The 21,129-nt window shown below is 35.5% G+C and overlaps 3 protein-coding genes across 3 annotated transcripts in view; 2 read left to right on the top strand and 1 right to left on the bottom strand.

Moving 5' to 3' along the window:
- Positions 1-1,874, top strand: part of LOC125679186 (mRNA (2'-O-methyladenosine-N(6)-)-methyltransferase-like) — a gene marked incomplete at its 5' end in the record, with an annotated part of 16,868 nt that extends 14,994 nt beyond the window's left edge. The window contains one exon of the mRNA XM_056162350.1: positions 1-1,874. This exon is cut by the window's left edge and continues 75 nt beyond it. Coding sequence (XP_056018325.1) covers positions 1-67 — 67 coding nt within the window.
- Positions 1-21,129, bottom strand: part of LOC130054058 (uncharacterized) — a 1,204,346-nt gene that overhangs the window by 742,337 nt on the left and 440,880 nt on the right. The window lies entirely within an intron of this gene.
- Positions 6,073-11,721, top strand: LOC125671448 (uncharacterized). The gene has a single exon (XM_056144609.1). It carries the CDS (start codon positions 6,073-6,075, stop codon positions 11,719-11,721), a length of 5,649 nt encoding a protein of 1,882 aa, XP_056000584.1.

Here is a 21,129-nt window from a genome sequence, read left to right on the forward strand (position 1 = left end):
GAATCCTACACCGGAGAAAATTAAGGAACTTCTTTTGGCTGCAAAACCAAAAGATACTGTTGTTTGATGTGTTGGTGAAAGTGACGAACATTAGATAGTGGAATCGTACATGCACAGGCCACTGACAAAGCTTGGTGTGGATAAAGTGTATTCATTTGTTTTATCAGTTCAGACCTTTAGTTTTGAGTTTAGTTTAGGTTCTGAAACTGTCAAGTTCCTGTGTATGAGATTTTTCCAAACGACTCGTTTGGCAGTTTGACTTGGTGCATCTGGCCACAAATCTGAAGCATCCGTGTGAGACAAAGGCAGCTGAATTCACGTTGACGCAGAAAAAGGGGCACCTGCTGGTTACTATAGAAACATCTCTCCATTACCCACAATCCTTAAGTAGCCACACCAGAGCTATGAACAAACCCTTCATTTGATTTCAATTTAGAAGATTACTTTAGTGTTACAAACACATAAATTTTCAATTCATCATAGTTTAAATATATGTTTATATTGTTGTTTCTATGATATATATAATGTTGTACATTTGCATGTGTTTGTCTGAAATCCACCTGGAAGAAATGGAGGATTCATTGAAGTGATCTCTGTTGTTATTTATGAAAATTCTGGATTTTGAGTTGGCCTTGTTTTGTTGTTTATAACAAATGTAGATTTCTCTTGTTCATAAGTTATTGTCATGAAAATGTTTCTTTTCTGTTCTCGAGTTTTTTTTATGCATGCACCGACATTTAATTAATTTGATTTTATACTATTTTTACTATTAATATTAATGTGTCATATTTTTAATCAATATTTAAATTCTTGTTTTATATTATACTTTGAAAGGTACTGACTGAAATAGACATCATCAGAATGACTGTGTTGTGAACTCTGCTCAGTCTCTAATTATAGGTGTGTAAATGTAGTTGTAATGTATACAGATTTAAAGTGCTTCTCGCGTAAACCGTCGTTTGTATTGGATGGGACTATGGCAATTTGTTAGTGTTGTTTTCAAAGTTTATTCTCTAGTTTTTTAAAATGGAAATTTTAATTACATGTTCTACAACTCTCTTAACTTCTGTACTTACGGTTGGAATCTGGCGTTGTACATAAAGCAGTGTTTCATACTTTTTGTTTGTACCGAGACCAGACATTCTGATCACCGCTAATTTTATGGAAGAAAATTTTTACAGCTTCATTGTCTTGTTAAACACTTGTGCATGTTAATCAATGCAAGCAACAGAGTTTGCAGAAATTCATATTTTAAATATTTAATTTAATGAGAGTCATTGTAAATGTTGTTTTATTCCAAAGATCACAGCTCCTGTATGTATTACTTGTACTATCTGTCCGTGTTTTGCCACAATTTAATCAGAAGAGAGCAGCCCATTAATTAAACCATGAAGACAGTATACATTATGTTGAAATTCAGTCACCAACATCTTTTTGATAGATCTGTCAGAAGAGAAATGGCGTCTAAAGCAAGTGAAAGTCAATTTCTTTTGCCAAGACCATTTTGAAAGTTAGAATTATATTTTATCAGTCTCTTGAAGTTGTATATTTATAAATATATATTGTAATATATAGACATTATAGGCCCTCTGTGTTATTTGTTCCATAGTATGAAGATTTGATTGGAAACGAAATGGATGTATAATAAAAAAAAAAAATCTATTCTTTCCTAGATTGTGACATTAATTTTTCATTATAAATAAGCATATATTTCATGGAAGCGTCCACTTTTTTCATTGATACAAACGGATAGATTATCAAATAGTGGGTTTTGTTTTTTTTAAATGTAGGGGATTAAAGCAATTGGTGTCATTATTTCATGAAACGGTGGTTTACAAATACTGTTGCCTTTATAAAAATATGAAAGTGATGAATATTGATTTTATGTTTTATATGAAAATAGAGGAGTGATTTAAAGGAAATAACATCCCTTACCAAGGATATGCTTTCCAATTACTCATTATTACTGATAGAGTCGATGTCTATTGCCAGTCCAGAAAATTTGTCATATCAACATCAAACATTTCAACATCACATACCGTGTTTGACAGAAAATTTCCTGTGACTGTTTTCTGTGGCGCTGATTTCCTTCACTTGTTAACATATTTTCCTGCACATTCTCATTCTTTCATTGGAACATTTAGGTCACCGTATTGGAAAGAGGCCCAGTGCATTGGATGTGGTGTCATGTGTAGTTTATCCTAGTTCATCCTAGCATGTAGAGTGTACCAGACCTAAACATTCACTACCCACAGACACACAAGCTTTTTACACATTTTGGCATGAAATATATTCAATATAATGAAAAAGAGCTGAATTCACTGTATAACTTTCAATTTATCTTAGTAAAATAATCAGTTTTACTTCAATATATGTGAAACAATTAATGGACATTCAATATTTTCGGCATAGTCTGTTAAATTGTGATATTGATTTATCTTATGTGAAAAATCAAAGGATCTTATAAAAGTACACATCAAATACACAATAATGTGTATTAGTAGTTGATTTTGAATGATTTCAAGTTAAGATTTGTATAATATCTCTTTTTTTCGAGAATTCAGAAAATCAAGTATTTTAACAAAAAAATAGGATATAATAAATTAAAAACCTAATGTCATCTATTTATATGTAAGAGTTCATGTATTTTGCATCGAAAGATCTGTTTCCCGGCCAGATACATGTATTAGCGTTGTTTTCTCTAAATGCCGCAAAATGTCTTTGGCATTGTCTAAACAGATATGGGGATTGTAATCTCTCTAACCCCCATCGTGGGTTTCCGACGATGTCTACTACCCCCCCCCCCCCCCCCCCCCCCCCCCTCATCTTCCGGTAACCCGCCACTAGGATTGGTTTTTAGTCTACGCAGTCAATAAGAACGGGTGATCGGTCGGAGTACAGGACACTTAATTATGTACTTCTCACCCAAAGTCAATTAAAACGTGCAATTGAGGGTTTCAAAATCATGGTTTATCGACCATTCAAAATATATTTGGTAACATGCGTTTATTAATGGTAAATATCTGTTGAACACTCGCCTCAAATTGTTTAAGTTAAGTATAACAGATTTTTTTTTTTTTACAGAAGGTCAAAGTATGGTATATTTTTCGAGATTTTTCTCGCATGTAACCTTCTTTACTGATTCCTTGACATGATAATATGCAAGATAAACATTAATTTTCCATGTATTATTCCATAACTTGTATTGGAATTGATTGAGCATATATTTTTCTAATTTGCAAAAGACAATAAACACAGGTTTTCAAAGAAAATATTTAATCAACACAACAAGAAATTATCCGCTGTAAAAGTCGGCAATAAGATTTTAAGAGCGCAAAATAAACGACTAGATATCACTTTAAATATTTTTGAAATGGCAGAAAATAAAATTGATTAACAAATATTCTCGAACAGTTCAATATGTATGAAACATGAAAACAAAAGACTAGCAATAGATATAGAACGATAGCTTTTTTTTTTTTGTATGTGAATGAAGTAGTGCTAAAATTATGTAACTGTAACGTTTTCTCTTCCGTTTACGGGATCCCTCAGTTACTAAACTGAGACCGAGACTATAATGATATTTACTTATATATAAAACTACTAATCGCCTGCCAAAATATACAAATACGGCGAAACGAGTTCCTCTCGTGAAAATAAAATGATTACCCTTAATTACTTAACTAACTAATCACTAATAAAAATCACTATCAAAATAATCAACTAAGATCAACCAACTATATACAAAATGTTACTTTAAAAAAAAATATTACTCAACGGATGAGTAAAACCTCCTGCCTTAAAAGGTGAAATGAGTGCTCAACAAATGAGTACTCAGCTACTCAGCACTTTTATTTTATAACGATGAACACTATATCTGTCCACTAAGGACTAGTCGAGCTATTCCCGCGAGAGTAAGGATACTTTATCCACGTTCTCTTATGGGAAACTGTCGTCTTACCTAAAATCTTCTCGCAGCAACCTTACACTTCGAAAGCCAAACTAACACTGAAAATGCTGACGCTAGCGGGATGACATTTATATATACCCTTATAGCGGAAGTCAAGGTCACATGCCAACTAATGGCGCCAAATTCAAATTTAATAACACTATTTACATTACATAACGTATGTTTCAACACTTACACAACAGTACATCCATGAAAATATTATGCCAAAATGATGTCATCATCAGTTATTCTTCACGAATGATGTTGCAAAATCATAACGACATCACTTAATTCAATGGAAATACCAATTTTGATAGAAATATAACGTAGACAAGCAAAGAAATTTACCAAATGTGTCTTTTCTTCTGAATTTGTTAATTTGCAATAAATATGCGATTAAAACAAAAGTAAAAGATTGATGTTTCGCTATATAGATGCTCATGATTCTTATAGAAATAACAGACGCATATTTTGAAACCTGGATTGCTCTTTGTTATAATAAACAATGAAAGTAACGTATGTTTCTTATTTTTCCTTTCATTACTATAAACACATCATTTCTATTCAAAAAATGGAAAGAAACATATTTACACATTTCTAACAATCTGTTTACAATAATAATGTAAAGAAAATGTTTAATTAGCAACCACCACCCATTTTTTAAAAATTACCCCAAACAATAAAAATCAGGTGTAATTACCAATTTTGAGTATGCTGATTTCAAATCTGGATTCCTTTTACTCCAATTTCTTATAGAAAATGAGGTATAGTGTCTCAAACACCCCTACCGTCAGGTTGCCAAAAACGGAAAATGTTTCATTTTGCATCAAAAAGTGACCCAACTTTATTTCTTGAAACACCATTACCCAAAACAATAAAAAGCAGGTGTAATTACCAATATTGAGTATACTGAATCCAATTCTGAATTCCTTTTACTCCACTTCCTTACAGAAAATGAGGTATAGTGTCTTAAACACCCCTACCGTCAGGTTGTCAAAAATTGAAAATGTTCCATTTCACATTAAAAAGTGACCTGAAAGTTATTTCTTGAAATAAGGCATACAACAGAAAAGGAAAACAATTAATACTAAATTGTTCCATGAACATTCTTAGTTGTTTTGGAAAGAATATATCTCACCTCTGGACTTCACAGATACAGGAAAGGAAGAGGAATACGGAGCGGATCAACGATCTTAAATTTAATCAGATTGGGCCATAGCCTAATGAACTGATGAACAGGATCAAAAGTAAAATTAATAGGAAAACTGATTTATTAAACATCAGCAAGTCTTTTCCGAGAACTTCTGGTAGAACTGTCGGGGGGGGGGGGGGGGGGCGGGGGGGGGGGGGGGCTGAGTTGCATCATTATCAGAATAAACCGAAACAGTAGACTCTGGCCAGTCTTGTTGCGAATCCGCAATTATATTAACATTTTAAATTATTTCCTGCATTTCTAGTTATTCTGGTTTATTATCAGTTTCATTTTATTTGTTATATAGAGAATTTTGATTATTCCGTTTTTGTCTTAGTATGACTTGTCATTAGGTTTTAGTCCGTGTCCGTTTTTATCCGATTGTTTACATTTTAACATTATTAAGATAGGAAGTAAATATTGCAGAAGACAGCTGGACCGACTTGAACGAGTAGAATAGGTAGAGAAGTGAAATAGATTATCTAGCAGGGAGTTTATAGTAAAGTAGAATACAAGTTGAATAGTAAATTAAGAATAGAAACAGGTTTGTGTTTGGATCTTGTCTGTTTATATCAATAGATCTAGCATTTATTCATAGATCATTAATAGTTGAAGATTATTATTCTGTATCCAATGTGGCGATTTTAGATTTGTATGATTTAGATATATATTGATCTATATTATTTAATTACCTACTCATTTACATATTTCATAATCATTGAATGTGTTATATTTGTTTTATAATGTATCTGTAGACGTGTATCGCAGTATTGTGTTTTAATGTTTATTAAATGTGTGAACTGTGAATTTGTGATCCGTGTGTGAATTCAAGGAACAAAGCAGTCTTCGCCACATTGTTTGGTGCCGGAACCCGGGAATCCTTCGTCTAAGAACTTACATAGATTCTACACACGGAAACTAAACCGAGAAAATGTCTCTTCCATACTTAAAAGGAAATTGTACCAGGTACCAAAATTTAATTGAAAAGGAGATAAGCAAAAGTGGAGCTCTCGTTTCCCAGGATGCCATGGAAGAAGATATATCCGAACTACTTCGTCAGGTGGAATCATCGACAAGGCGACTTGAGGACTTCAGTGGTAAATTGGAAGAAAATATAGAGAAGTGGTCCCTGTCTGTAGAAAGCAAAGAAGTTGACCAAGGTGAAGTAGATAAATTTACAGGTGATAGTGAAAGGTTATTTGCATTATTAGCTGAAGCAGCTGAACGCATAGATCAACTTATGATGCTGGAGAGGAGTTTACAGGAGAGAATAACTACTGTGAAAGCTACACGGCAAACTACTGATTCAAGAATTGATCATATTGTATTTTTACAAGAAAAAATGCAAGAACAGATACTACAATTTCAAGAACTACAACTTCATCAGTCCCAATTTCATACAGCACCACAAGGCCCTTTAGCTGTAAGGCTTCCAAAACTGGAACTACCCTCCTATAATGGAGACAAGATCAAATTTAAAGAATTCTGGGATGCCTTTGATGCTACAATCAACAGGAATAGTAAGCTCTCTAGGATTGAGAAATTCAACTATCTTCAGAGCAAACTCACAGGAGAAGCCAAGGCAGCTATTTCAGGAATTTCGCTCTCGCATGAAAACTATGATGTAGCCATTGATATCATACAGGAGAGATTTGGGGATGCACAGTCAGTGATCAATAAACATTATATGGAACTGATCAACATACAGCCTGTGACAAATGATACATTGAGTTTGAGGAGACTATATGATGACCTTGAGAAACACATGAGAAGCTTAGAAGCATTGCGTCAAGATGTAAACCAGGATGTGTTTGTGTCAATGATAACTTCGAAGTTACCTAAGGAAACACTGCTGCAGCTTGAAATACAGAAAGGAAGTAGAGACAAATGGACTGTTAAGAAACTAAGAGACTTGTTTAAAGCTTATGTCACAGCAAAGGAATCTACAGAATTTCAAGCTTCAGATGCTCATAATCATGTGGAAAACCATGCAACAGCAGAGGCTTTAATGATATCCACTAAAGGGTCAAAGGAAAGAAGAAATGCATCAAGTGCAAAGTCTCCAGTGTGCAGTTTTTGTAATGGATATCATTGGACTGATGAGTGCAGAAAGTACAGAACCATAGAAGACAGAAAACAAAGAATTAAAGGGAAATGCTATATATGCTTAAGACCTGGACACAGAATTAAAGACTGTAGAGTTGTGAAACCATGTTTTCATTGCAGAGAGAGTAGGAATCACCATAGAAGCCTGTGTCCAAAGAAATTTCCACATCAGAGAGATGAATCCACAAGGCTGGAAAAATCAACACAGAAAGAAACATCTTGTTTAGCAGACGAGTCACACAAAGAGAAACATTCCACAGCAGAATCATTACAGGAAAGCAGTATGTTTACATCAGGGGATATTGTGTTGATGCAGACTGCCCACACAGAAGTGTCTAATCCTGTTACAAACAAGAAGGAAGCTGTCCGGATTTTAATGGATTCTGGATCCCAGAGAACATACATTACAGAGGATCTAGCAAAGAGATTAAACCTTAGAATGGGTCAAACTGAAGAAATTTCATTGATTACATTCGGTGCTGACAAACTAAAGCGAGTGAAAACTCCACAAGTCATCTTGAAGATGAAACTTAAAGAAGAAGAATTTATGACAATCAATGCCAATGTTGTGCCGAAAATCACAGGAACTATACTGAGAAGACCCATACCACAAATTGCCAGGGAAAAGTTGTTTAGCTTGTGTAGACATCTCCAGATGTCTGATACTATTCCAACAGCCTTTGAAGATTCTAGAGTAGACATACTCATTGGAAATGATTATTACCTTGATATCATCTCATCTGAGAAAATAGGGGTACAGGAAGGACTGTATTTATTAGGATCCAAACTTGGGTGGATCATAACAGGAAGGACTCACAGCAGTAATGAAGAGAGAAAAGAACATCAGATGATGATAGCAAATGGATTACTGTCAATTACAGAGTGCTGTCTGCGTTCTTCAGAGAGATGTTTGCCAGTGAAACCTCTACTTGAAGACTTTTGGAATTTAGAGACTATAGGAATTAAAGACTCCCCCTATACATCAGATGATGAGGAAGCACTGAGAAATTTTAATAGCACCTTAGAGATGGGAAACAATAGGTATCATGTCACTTGGCCATGGAAGAGTTCATGTCCAGAACTTCCTGAAAACAGAGAACTTGCGTATGGAAGGTTCAAGTCACTTGTACACAAGATGCAAAGCAAGCCAGACTTCTTACAAAAATATGATGAAATTATCCAGGATCAGTGTACAAAGGGAATTATAGAGAAAATTCCTCACAGTAGTGAAGAAACAGGGATAAAGCATTATATCCCACATCATGCAGTTATCGACCCAACGAAGCCAACCACAAAAGTTAGGATCGTATATGATGCCTCAGCAAAGTCGAAACAGAGTAACCTCAGTCTCAATGAATGTCTACACAGAGGACCTGTTATGCTACAGGATTTATGTGGACTACTGTTGCGCTTCAGAATGAATAGGATAGGAATTGTAGCTGACATAGAGAAAGCTTTCCTGCAAGTTGGATTGCAAGTCAAAGACCGAGATGCCACCAGATTCTTTTGGTTGAAGGATGTGAACACCCGGAGCATAGAAAACAACACTCAAGTATACCGATTTTGCAGAGTGCCGTTTGGTGTAATATCCAGTCCATTTCTTCTGGCAGCAACTATTGACCATCACCTCTCTATGTACAACAGTGAAACAGCTGAAAATATTAGAAACAATATCTACGTCGACAATGTAATCACTGGAGTAGATACTGTTACAGATGCAGAAGTTCTATACAAGGATAGTAAAGAGATATTTAGTGCTATGTCAATGAACCTCAGAGATTGGGCTTCAAACAACAAGGAATTTTACAACTCCATTCCAAAATCAGATCAGTCTGTGAGAGAGAAGATGAAGATCTTAGGATTGACATGGATCCTCACTGATGATACACTTGCAGTACCATGTTTGAAATGTGAAACAGAAGTCATGCCAGTTACAAAAAGAGAAGTACTGCAGCGAGTGGCATCTATATATGACCCACTTGGATTTTTCACTCCAGTGACTTTAAAGACAAAGTTATTTCTCCAGATGTTGTGGAGGAAGAATTTAGATTGGGATGAACAGCTTACAGAAGAAGATGTTCAGCAATGGCAACTTATATCTACAGACCTACAAGATATTCCACAGTGCCACATGCCAAGATACATTGGACTGCCAGGAGAAGTTACATGTAGATTGCTTTGCTTTTGTGATGCCTCTACAAAAGCGTATGCCACTTCTGTTTACCTGCAGATATTCAACAGGAAAACAAGAACATGCAATCTTGTATTTTCCAAGATTCGTCTGGCACCTGACAAGAAGATCTCGCTTCCAAGACTGGAGTTATTGGCAGTTCTCATAGGGGTTCGTAGTATATTGTTTGTAGAGAGACAACTGACTTTAGCTATTTCAGAAAAGATACTGTGGACTGATTCACAATGCGTATTACATTGGATTAAGACAAAGAAGCCATTGACAGTGTTTGTAGAAAACAGACTAAGAGAAATTCATAATAGCAGTGACATAGAATTTCAGTATGTATCAACCAAGGACAACCCTGCAGATGTCGCAAGTCGTGGAACAACTGTTTTCTCCCTTAGAAAGAATAAAAACTGGTGGAATGGTCCCTCATGGTTAACAAAGAACAGAAGTGAATGGCCCACATGGAAATTACTTGACAACCATGAAAGTAAAGAAGCTATGGAGTCGGAGTACAGAGTTCCAAAGGTACTGTTTGAAGCTAAATTGCTGGTGGGGGAGGGTCCTAGCAGAATGACAGATAGCTCTGACAACCCATTCTGCCTGGATGTTAAGAAGATTTCTTCCTTTACACGTCTTGTGCGAGTTTCCGCCTGGGTACTAAGATTTATCAAGAAACTTGAAGGGAACGAAATACATCCAGGACCATTGTCATCTGAAGAGTTGAATGAATCCAAAGTTTTGTGGATAAAACATGTACAAAGCCAGCACTTTAAGGAAGTGAAAATTGCACTGGCAGAAAAGAAAAGACACAATTTAGTGAATCAGCTTGGACTTATAATAGATGAAGGTCTTATTAGATGTGTTGGTCGACTCGGCGCTGCTCATATGACGGAGGGAGCGAGGCAACCAATACTACTACCAAAGAGAAACCATGTGACTGACTTACTGATAGATAGTCTTCACAGAAGATCCTTTCATGTTGGAGTATCTCAGACCTTATCCATGATCCGACAGACATACTGGATCCCACAAGGCCGCTCAGAAGTTAAGAGAATCTTGAGGAAATGTACTGTGTGCAAGAGGCATGAAGGAGGACCATACAAAATGCCACTGATGCCGCCATTCCCGAAGAAACGTGTTAACGAATCGGCTCCATTCACCTTTACTGGAGTAGATTACTTTGGTCCAATATATGTCAAAACAGAAAATGGGAACAAGAAAGTTTGGGTTTGCCTGTATACATGCTTAGCAGTTAGAGCCATACATATGGAACTTATGCAGGACATGTCAACAGAGGAATTTCTTTTGGGACTTAGAAGATTCATTGCACGATGGGGAAAGCCCAAGCAAATAATATCCGACAATGGATCTCAATTCAAGCTTGCAAGTGATGTGCTAGAAAAGGTATGGAAGTCAACTGTTCGGGATCCAAACGTACAGACCTACATTTCTAATGAAGATATCCGATGGCAATTTATTGTTGAACTTGCACCTTGGATGGGGGGATTTTATGAACGCTTAATAGGAGTCGTTAAGCGGGGTCTCCAAAAGACCATTGGAAAGCTGTGCCTAACCAGTGAACAGCTACGAACTATACTGGCCGAGTCGGAAGCTGTTGTGAATTCCAGACCTTTGGTGTATGTTGGAGATGACATCAACTCGAACATCGTTCTCACTCCAGCACATTTTCTGACATTGAACCCAAAGACTGGAATTCCAGATGATGAAAAAGTAGGCGTAGAAGACACAGACTATTTACCCTTCATCAGCAGTTCTGATAAGCTACTCCTTACATGGAAGAAAGGAAGGAAACACTTAGATGCTTTTTGGAAAGCTTGGCGAGATGACTACCTTCTAAGTCTTAGAGAAAGGACCTCTTACAAACTTAAAGAAGGACGAATTCAACATAGGATGGAACCAAGAATTGGAGATGTTGTGCTGATTAAGGATGATCTTCCTCGAGGGAACTGGAAAATTGGACGCCTTTGTGAACTAATTGTGAGTCGGGATGGAGAAGTGCGGTCGGGAAAGGTGTTGCTCCCCAGCAAAAGGACCTTAAACAGACCATTGAACTTGTTATACCCTATTGAATGTTCGGAAGAGAGTGATTCAAAGAAAAGCGTGGAAAGAAGTGAAAATCAAAGTACCGAAAGACCAAATAGCTTAAACCAAGAACATTCCAAAGAGAGGAAACCGTGTGTGACTGATTCAGATGGAACTACTTCTGAAAACCGTCCAAAGCGAAGAGCTGCCGAGAAAGCGAAGGAAAAAATCAAGGACTGGTTAGATGCGTAACTATTCTTCGGTCGTGGGAGTGTTGCGAATCCGCAATTATATTAACATTTTAAATTATTTCCTGCATTTCTAGTTATTCTGGTTTATTATCAGTTTCATTTTATTTGTTATATAGAGAATTTTGATTATTCCGTTTTTGTCTTAGTATGACTTGTCATTAGGTTTTAGTCCGTGTCCGTTTTTATCCGATTGTTTACATTTTAACATTATTAAGATAGGAAGTAAATATAGCAGAAGACAGCTGGACCGACTTGAACGAGTAGAATAGGTAGAGAAGTGAAATAGATTATCTAGCAGGGAGTTTATAGTAAAGTAGAATACAAGTTGAATAGTAAATTAAGAATAGAAACAGGTTTGTGTTTGGATCTTGTCTGTTTATATCAATAGATCTAGCATTTATTCATAGATCATTAATAGTTGAAGATTATTATTCTGTATCCAATGTGGCGATTTTAGATTTGTATGATTTAGATATATATTGATCTATATTATTTAATTACCTACTCATTTACATATTTCATAATCATTGAATGTGTTATATTTGTTGTATAATGTATCTGTAGACGTGTATCGCAGTATTGTGTTTTAATGTTTATTAAATGTGTGAACTGTGAATTTGTGATCCGTGTGTGAATTCAAGGAACAAAGCAGTCTTCGCCACAAGTCTGGGGGCTGAGCTAGTTGCATCAGAACTGACAGAAGGAGAACTCTCTGACCAGTCGGGGGTTGAGTGGTATCAGAATCTATTATTTATTTATTTTTATTTTTTCAAAATTCAGAAATTTAAAAACGGCATGATCAGATTTTTTTGTAACACTAATAATTAATATCCCTTTATTGCGATGACTCTTCAAGTACAAACCATGATATTAAAAAAGAAATGAAATGAAATGATAGATATATAAATAAATAAAATATTTGTAAGTTACTTTATTTATCTGTAAGTAAGTCACTAATTAAGTGTAACTAGTGGCAGTGCAACTTGCAAGTGAAAATTGCATCATCTGTAGCTTATGACCCCTTTTGCCTTGCCTTGTAGTTAATATTGTTGAAAATTTGGCAAATAGCATTTTTAACCCCCCAGTCCATACCCCACTTTTCTTTAAACGTTAAAAATCCAGCTAATTCAGTGAGGAAGAAACGTCACTACCATATTTCGAATTTCCTCTAGACTATATCAAATTAAATACCGCACTGCTATCAGTCACAGATTGACACTGGTAGGGGTATGGGGACCTGGTCTGCGAGTGTGATGGAAAAGATTCTGATGAAAATAAAGATTCACTCATCATTCAGAAATGTATAAACATTGTATTATTGTATACCACCGGTACGTTGTGAGTACGTTAATAATGGGAGTTATCTTTCCTTGGATATCTAAATCAATCAAATACTTTATGAACACGGGCAATTATCGTTCACGTTTGACCTCAGTATAATTTATTCATGCATAAAATGTATTAATATGTCACTCTTTGTTGCGTATTTCACCGTTAAGTAAATGTTTCCATATACTCGCTCTGCTTAATCGCTTCAATCTCAAAGGGATTTTCTGGAATATGTCTAATCACATGAGATACGCTAAATATAGCTATTTTACATCCGAACGATCACCTTCCCATCATTCGTAGGCTCTAGGTTTATCCATACTAGCCCGTAAAAAATAGGGTGGAACCTCGTCCCACTTTTTCTGTAGAAATAAAAATAGAACATGACGCGCCACCTAGCGAGCGTGGTTGTTGCTAGTTTAATTTCCCAATATTTTGATTAAATGTATACCGAATCTTTATGTTTTGTTGCTTATTTTAGAATACCTTTCCATAGAAACTGTCAGTATAATCCACCACGCGGTGTTATGAATGAATATTTAACGTGAACCTTAAGACATAGATGTCCCCTATTTGATTTTGAGGTCAAAAGGACAAAGGTTAAACTACTCTGGACATAAGCCATCAAACTTGAAACACTGGTGCCCCCTTATGAATAGATGACCCCATTGGATTTCAAGTCACAAGGTCAAAGGTCATACAAAATTACTCAAATGACCAGTTGCTTATAAGTATTTTGAGGGATCAAACTTACATGTATCATTATGGTAGCCTTTGACCAGTAGTTAAACCTTTATTTTCACTGTTTATACAGACATTCTACCTTTTCAGTATTGCCACACGGGGAGCATATAATATTATTTCTAAAAAAAATGTTCATGGTTGTTCTTATACAGTATTTTAAAACATTTTTTTTTCATGGTAGTTATTCTGTACTTCTGCTCTCACAAGCGCCATTTCTGAAAAAATAAATAAAAAATTAAAAACAAGTAGAACTAGTACTTATTGTAACGGGGACCGTTACAGATGTTCCCCAAACATTCCCCCATTTAGTAAGTGGTGACATTTATTTCAGTACAAGTTGTTTTGACCTTTGCAAACTGTGTAGCATGTGAATATATAACTATCTTATAACGTTCAATCCATTTCATACTAGTTCAAATCAGTTATAAAGATCTGAGAGTTTTGTGCACGTGCACATACGTGCATGCACGTGCATATAAATAATTCGACCATCTCGATACATTAGAAGTCTTACTATATGAGTACAAGAGAAGTTTCACAACTGTTCAATGAAAAACGAGAAATTAATGGCAACTCAAAAGTACAAAGACCGAAATCAATGCACGTGCATACACGTGCGCGTGAGTACCACACAGCAATTTTGTTGATGCTATTCAATAGACATTTGAACAATATACTTGCAATATGAATTTGGTATCGGTTGCTTCACTCATAAGAAAGTTATTGGGATTTCAAAATCGTCCAATCAGAATTAAACACACGTGCATTCGCGTGCAGGGAAGTGATTTTGAGACTATTAATAAATTGAGAGGCCCAAAACATACCTGCAACCTAATTTTCAAACCTATTCATTGCAATCTCAAAATGTTATAGACCAATACTTCAATTTAGACGTCAAAAATTACAATGCACGCGCATTCACGCGCACACGATTTTGATAATGGAAAATTTGTTGACACCATTTCATAGACATTCATATCATAGATCCTCAGGGTAAATTTGAATTCGTTTCAGTTTTTAATTCAATAGTTATGACCATTTTAGTACCCGAAAAATGAAAGAAAGGATATGTACGTGCATACACGGGCACGTGAGTATGACTCAGCATCAATGTTGATGTCATTCAATAGACATTTGATAGATATACTTACAGTATAAATTTCATATTGTTTCCATCATTTATAAGAAAGTTATGGCGATTTCAAAATCGTCCAATCAGAATTTAGCACACGTGCATGCACGTGCCGGATGGTAATTATGACTGTACACTTTTGTTAAGAATATCAAGATACACATACAAGACAAGTTTGAAAAGATTTTGACAAAAAACAAAAAAGTTATGGTCATTGAAAGAATTGAACGTTCAAATGTCAATGCGCGTGCGTGCGCATGTGCGTTTTCAATTTTTTTAACATAGATTTGTAGGTATTTATAATCTTTACCTATCCTGTAAATATCATCAAATTGTCTTAATTTACATGAAAGTTATAAATGGTTTTGTGTTATCCAATCAAATTGAAGCACACGTGCATGCGCGTGCAGAATTGAAATTTTGACGATGTGAAACGGTTAAGGGTCTCATGTTATACCTGCAATATAAATATCAAACGATTTCATTGAAAAATAAAAAAGTTAGACGCATTCCAAAGTTTGTAAACAAAAAATCCAATGCACGTGCATGCACATGCATGCATTTTCAGACAAAATGACATTCATTCCGCACATCTACAAAGAGTATTCTATCATCCTAAAAAGGTTTCGTCTTGATCCCTTCAGTGGTTTCTGAGAACACTCGTGGACAAAAAAGGGTGACAAGAATAAAGAAAGAATAATAATAATAACTAGATGCGATCTCGTTGCGAGCAACGAGTGGGTCTTCCATCCAATTTTAGATGTGATGAGATAAGAATTTGACTGAGATTTTCGTTCATAAATAATGATACAGATATATTGTCTAGACGTACAATTTAGCTTCGGTAATGTTTTACAAATATTGATCATTTAATTATAAGTGTTATAAATTAAAGACTCTCTGCCCCTCTAGGCCACTAATTAAAGGGGTCAGCCTTTTTTCGAGAAAAAGGTTAATAATGTTATTTACTGTGATACAAAATCGACTGATCAGGCGAGTCATGTCGCCCGGAGGCCTAAATTTGATATCATTCTAGATATATCTCTCAAAATTGAAACAAAAATTGTTCTACATGTCCTATGGAAATTTTCTTAAGAAAAAAGTTATTGATTGCGACATTTATCAGACTGTTAAGGCGAGTCATAAGGCCCGTGGGCCTTTTTCTTGATATCGGTTGAAAGATCTTGCAAAACTGAACAACTTTTGTTCTACATGTCTTATCAAAAGATTCTCGAAAAAAAAAATAGTAATTGTGACACTCCTCAAACTGTTCAGGCGAGCCATGAGGCCCTTTCGCCTTTTTCATGATGTTGTTCGAAAGATCTTGTAAAACTGAACAACTTTTGTTCTACATTTCTTATCAAAAGTTTCTCCAGAAAAAAGTTATTGATTGTGAAACTAATCAAACTGTTCAGGCGAGCCATGAGGCCCGTTTGCCTTTTTCATGATGTTATTCGAAAAATCTTACAAAACTGAACATCTTTTGTTCTAGATGTCTTATTAAAAGTTTCTTGACAAACATGTTATAGATTGCAACAATAACCCAACTGTTCAGGTGAGCCATGAGACCTGCAGGCCTATTTCTTAACATCATTAGTTAACGCTTGCTAAACTGAACAACTTTTGTTCTACATGTCTTGTCAAAAGTTTCTCGAGAAAAAAGTTATTAATGTTATTAATTGCGATACAAATTCGACTGTTCAGGCGAGCCATGACGACCGGAGGCCTATTTTTTGACATCATTAGATAGATCTTGGAAAACTGAACAACTTTTATTCTCTATGTTTTATCAAAAGTTTCGTGAGAAAAAAGTTAATCATTGTAACAGAAATTCAATGGTTCAGGCGAGCCATGAGGCCCATGGGCCCATTTCTTGATATGACACGAAAGATCTCAATAAACTGTACAACTTTTGTTATATATATTTAAACAAAATATTTACGAGTAAAAAGTTCTGATTGAAAACGTGGAAAAAAATTGGACACTTTTTAAAACTCCATTTTCGACCCCTACCGAGCTTCCATACTAGGCACTTCCGGAAATTTTTAAAACCCAGGTGCACAACTACAACATGTCGTCTAACATCACTGAAAATTTCAGCACTCTAGCTTTTATCGTTTTTGAGTTTTTGTCTGGACAAAATGGTCATCTGAAAATCGATAAAAGGGGGATAACTTCCAACCGGAAGTGATTTTTAAAAAATTGAAACGGCGGTACAAACTTCAAATGGCAACGCATCAATCCTGAAAATTTGAAGCAAATCGATCCAGCCATCTCCGAGAAATCTTCTGCACAAAAATCGGTAAGGAAAAAAAAACAATAATAACTAGTTCTAATTGTAACGGGGACCGTTACAGATGTTCCCCAAACCTCCCCCAATTAAAAAGTGATGTCCTTGTGAATCTATAGGAAAAAATCATTTTATTTTAGCCTTTAATTACATGTAGTACGTTCAATATGGTCATTTCAGTACCAAGAAATGAAAGAAAGCGTTGCACGTGCATACACGCGCACGTGTGTATGATTCCGAATTTTTGTTGATGTCGTTCAACAGGCATTTGTATCATATACCCACAGTATGAATTTCATAACGTTTCCACCAAATATAAGGAAGTTATAGCGATTTTAAAATCGTCCAATCAGAAATCAGCACACGTGCATGCACGTGATGAGCAGTAATTCTAACCACAGCAATTTGTAAGGAGTACCAAGATACATCTAAACCCCTAATATGAATAGAATTTGATGAAAAACAAAAACGTTATCGTCCTTTAAAAATTGAACATTTAAAAAACGTTGCACGCGCATGCGCGTGTGCGTTGGCATTTTTTGTTACACCAACATATAGATACACATATTGTCTACATATGCTGTGAATATCATCTCATTCGCTTCATAAATAAGATAGTTACAAACGTTTTAGCATTATCCAATCAAAATGAAGCGCACGTGCATGCGCGTGCAAATTGGTAATTTTGACTATGTAAATCAGTTAAGGGTCTCAATATCTACCTATGATATGAATTTCAAGCCATTTCAATGAACAACAAAAAAGTTAGACTGATTCCAAAGTTAGAGTACAAATTTTGTAATGCGCGTGCACGCGCATGCGTGCGCGTGCTGACAAAATAACTATTATTTTTCATATGTACAAATGATATACTATCATCCTATTTAGGTTTTATATCGCTTCCTTTAATATTCTGATTTTCCATTTTTTGTACCAAAATTGCAATGCACGTGCGCGCGCGTGCATGCACGTGCAGACAAAATGACTATCACTATGCACATCTACAAACGCTATACTATCATCCTGGAAAGTTTCATATTGATCCCTTTTGTAGTTTCTGAGAACACTACCGGACAAAAAAGTACCGGAGAAAAAGAATAATAATAATAATAATAATAACTAGACACGATCTCGTTGCGAGCAACGAGTAGGTCTTCCGTCCGATTTGTTGATGCACTCAGAGTTAAAAAAAAAAAGACAAATGAGTCCCAATTTAGTTTCCGACTTTAAGACACTTTAGATATAATCAATTTTTCATATCATAAGCTTCTGAAGCAAAGTTGCGGTGAAATTCGTTTGAAATTCGACTCTCCAGGCGAGCCATAAGGCCCGCGGGCCTATTTCTTGATGTCATTTGTTAGCCCTCTATAGACTCAACAACTTTAGTTCTATATGTCTTTACAAAATATTTACCTGTAAAAAGTTATTGAGATCGACCGATATCGACAAAAAATCGACTCTACAGGCGAGCCATTAGGACCATAGGCCTATTTCTTGATATCAATCGATAGATCTCGATAAACTGAACAACTTTTGTTCAATATGTCCTTACAAAATATTTACCAGTTACAAGTTTTTGAAATCGACTGATATCGACAAAAATCGACTCTACAGGCGAGCCATGAGGCCCACAGACCCATTTTTTGATATTGATCGATAGGTTATGACACATTGAACAACTTTTGTTCAATAATGCTTTTCAAAAAATATGTCGTTTTCAAGATATGAGGCGTCAAATATTTACGATTTTGGCCCTTAAAATCTCTAATTACGTAACATATGACCTACTTTTTGATTTGATAAGATCAAGCTCGTTGAGATGAACATTTCCGCTTCTACAACTTATTATAAAATATTAATAGTTTCTGAGATATTCTCAAAAACATTTGGACCCTTCTGAACCCCTAATTTAAAGGGCCAGCCCGTTTTGCTTGATATCGTAAGAAAGGCCCTGTCATTTTAAACATTTTTTGCTCAACAAGTATTTAGAAATTCTTTACCGTTCTCGAGTTATCTCTACAAGAAATATTTAGGGGCCAAACTGTAGCTCCCTAACGGGGCCACATAGGGAAAAAACGAAATGTACATATTGTTTAGATTATCATTCTGAACAACTTTTGTTCAATAATGCTTTTCAAAATATTTGTCGTTTTCAAGATATGAGGCGTCAATTATTTATGATTTTGGCCCTTAAAATCCCTTATTACGTAACATATGACCTACTTTTTGATTTGATAAGATCAAGCTCGTTTAGATGAACATTTCCGCTTCAATGACTTATTACAAAATATTAATAGTTTCTGAGATATTCTCATAAACCTTTGGACCCTTCTGGGCCCCTCATTTAAAGGGTCAGCCCCTTTTGCTTGATATCGTAAGAAAGGTCATGACATTTCAAACATTTTTTGTTCAACAAGTATTTAGAAATTCTTTACCGTTCTCGACTTATTTCTAGAAGTAATTTTTAGGGGCCAAACTGTAGCTCCCTAACGGGGCCACATAGGGTAAAAACGAAATATGCATATTGTTCAGATCATCATTCTGAACAACTTTTGTTCTTTATTGCTTTTCAAAATATTTGTCGTTTTCGAGATACAAGGGGTAAAAAATTTATGGTTTTGGCCCTTAAAATCCCTTATTACGTAACATATGAGCTAAATTTTTATATGAATAGATTTGGATTGTTGAGATGAACATTTTTTGTTCTTTGACTTATACCAAAATATTAACGATTTTTGAGATATTTGATCTAGACTTTGAGCCCTTCTAGATCCCTAATTTAAGGGGCTAGCCCCTAAATCTTGATATTTTCGAAAAGATCTCGTAAATGTGCACAACTTTTGTTCTACATGTCTTAACAAAATATTTGCAAGAAAAAAGATATTGGAGATCAAAGGTCAAAAATCGCCGAAATGGGCGAAAATTTTTCGCATCCATTTTTTCAGGTCCAGGCGAGCGTTTAGGCAAATCGCCTCCGGTAAAATCGAATCCCCCACAAATCTTCTAAAATGTTTACTCTATCTTGTGTAGAAATTTCAAGACTCTAGCTTCAAAACTAACGGAGGAGATGCGTGGACAACAAGGCCCTTCAAAAAGTCACTAAAAGAGAGATAACTCCTGACCGGAAGTGACGTCAAGCACGAAATTTTGCAAGCAAAGTCTCGTCACCAAAAGACATCTTTCCTGAAAATTTCGTGAAAATCTATCGAGAAATGGCTGAGAAAAACGCGTGTACTACCAAGGAAAATAATAATAATAATAATGAAGAAGAAGAACGCGAACAATAATAGTAAGGTCTTCCGCAGGAGACGGAAGACCTTAACTAGTTCTAATTGTAACGGGGACCGTTACATATGTTCCCCAAACCTCCCCCAAATAAAATGTGATGTCCTTGTGAATCTATAGGAAAAAATCATTTTATTTTAGCCTTTAATTACATGTAGTACGTTTAATATGGTCATTTCAGTACCAAGAAATGAAAGAAAGCATTGCACGTGCATACACGCGCATGCGTGTATGATTCCGAATTTTTGTTGATGTCGTTCAACAGGCATTTGTATCATATACCCACCGTATGAATTTCATAACGTTTCCACCAAATATAAGGAAGTTATAGCGATTTTAAAATCGTCCAATCAGAAATCAGCACACGTGCATGCACGTGCTGAGCAGTAATTCTAACCACAGCAATTTGTAAGGAGTACCAAGATACATCTAAACCCCTAATATGAATAGAATTTGATGAAAAACAAAAACGTTATCGTCCTTTAAAAATTGAACATTTAAAAAACGTTGCACGCGCATGCACGTGTGCGTTGGCATTTTTTGTTACACCAACATATAGATACACATATTGTCTACATATGCTGTGAATATCATCTCATTCGCTTCATAAATAAGATAGTTACAAACGT

Source organism: Ostrea edulis, chromosome 1, assembly GCF_947568905.1.
Source record: "Ostrea edulis chromosome 1, xbOstEdul1.1, whole genome shotgun sequence".
Lineage (NCBI taxonomy): Eukaryota > Metazoa > Mollusca > Bivalvia > Ostreida > Ostreidae > Ostrea > Ostrea edulis.

Bases quoted from the DNA above. Each gene is read 5' to 3' on its own strand.
- LOC125671448 (XM_056144609.1), top strand. From the start codon at position 6,073: ATGTCTCTTCCATACTTAAAAGGAAATTGTACCAGGTACCAAAATTTA.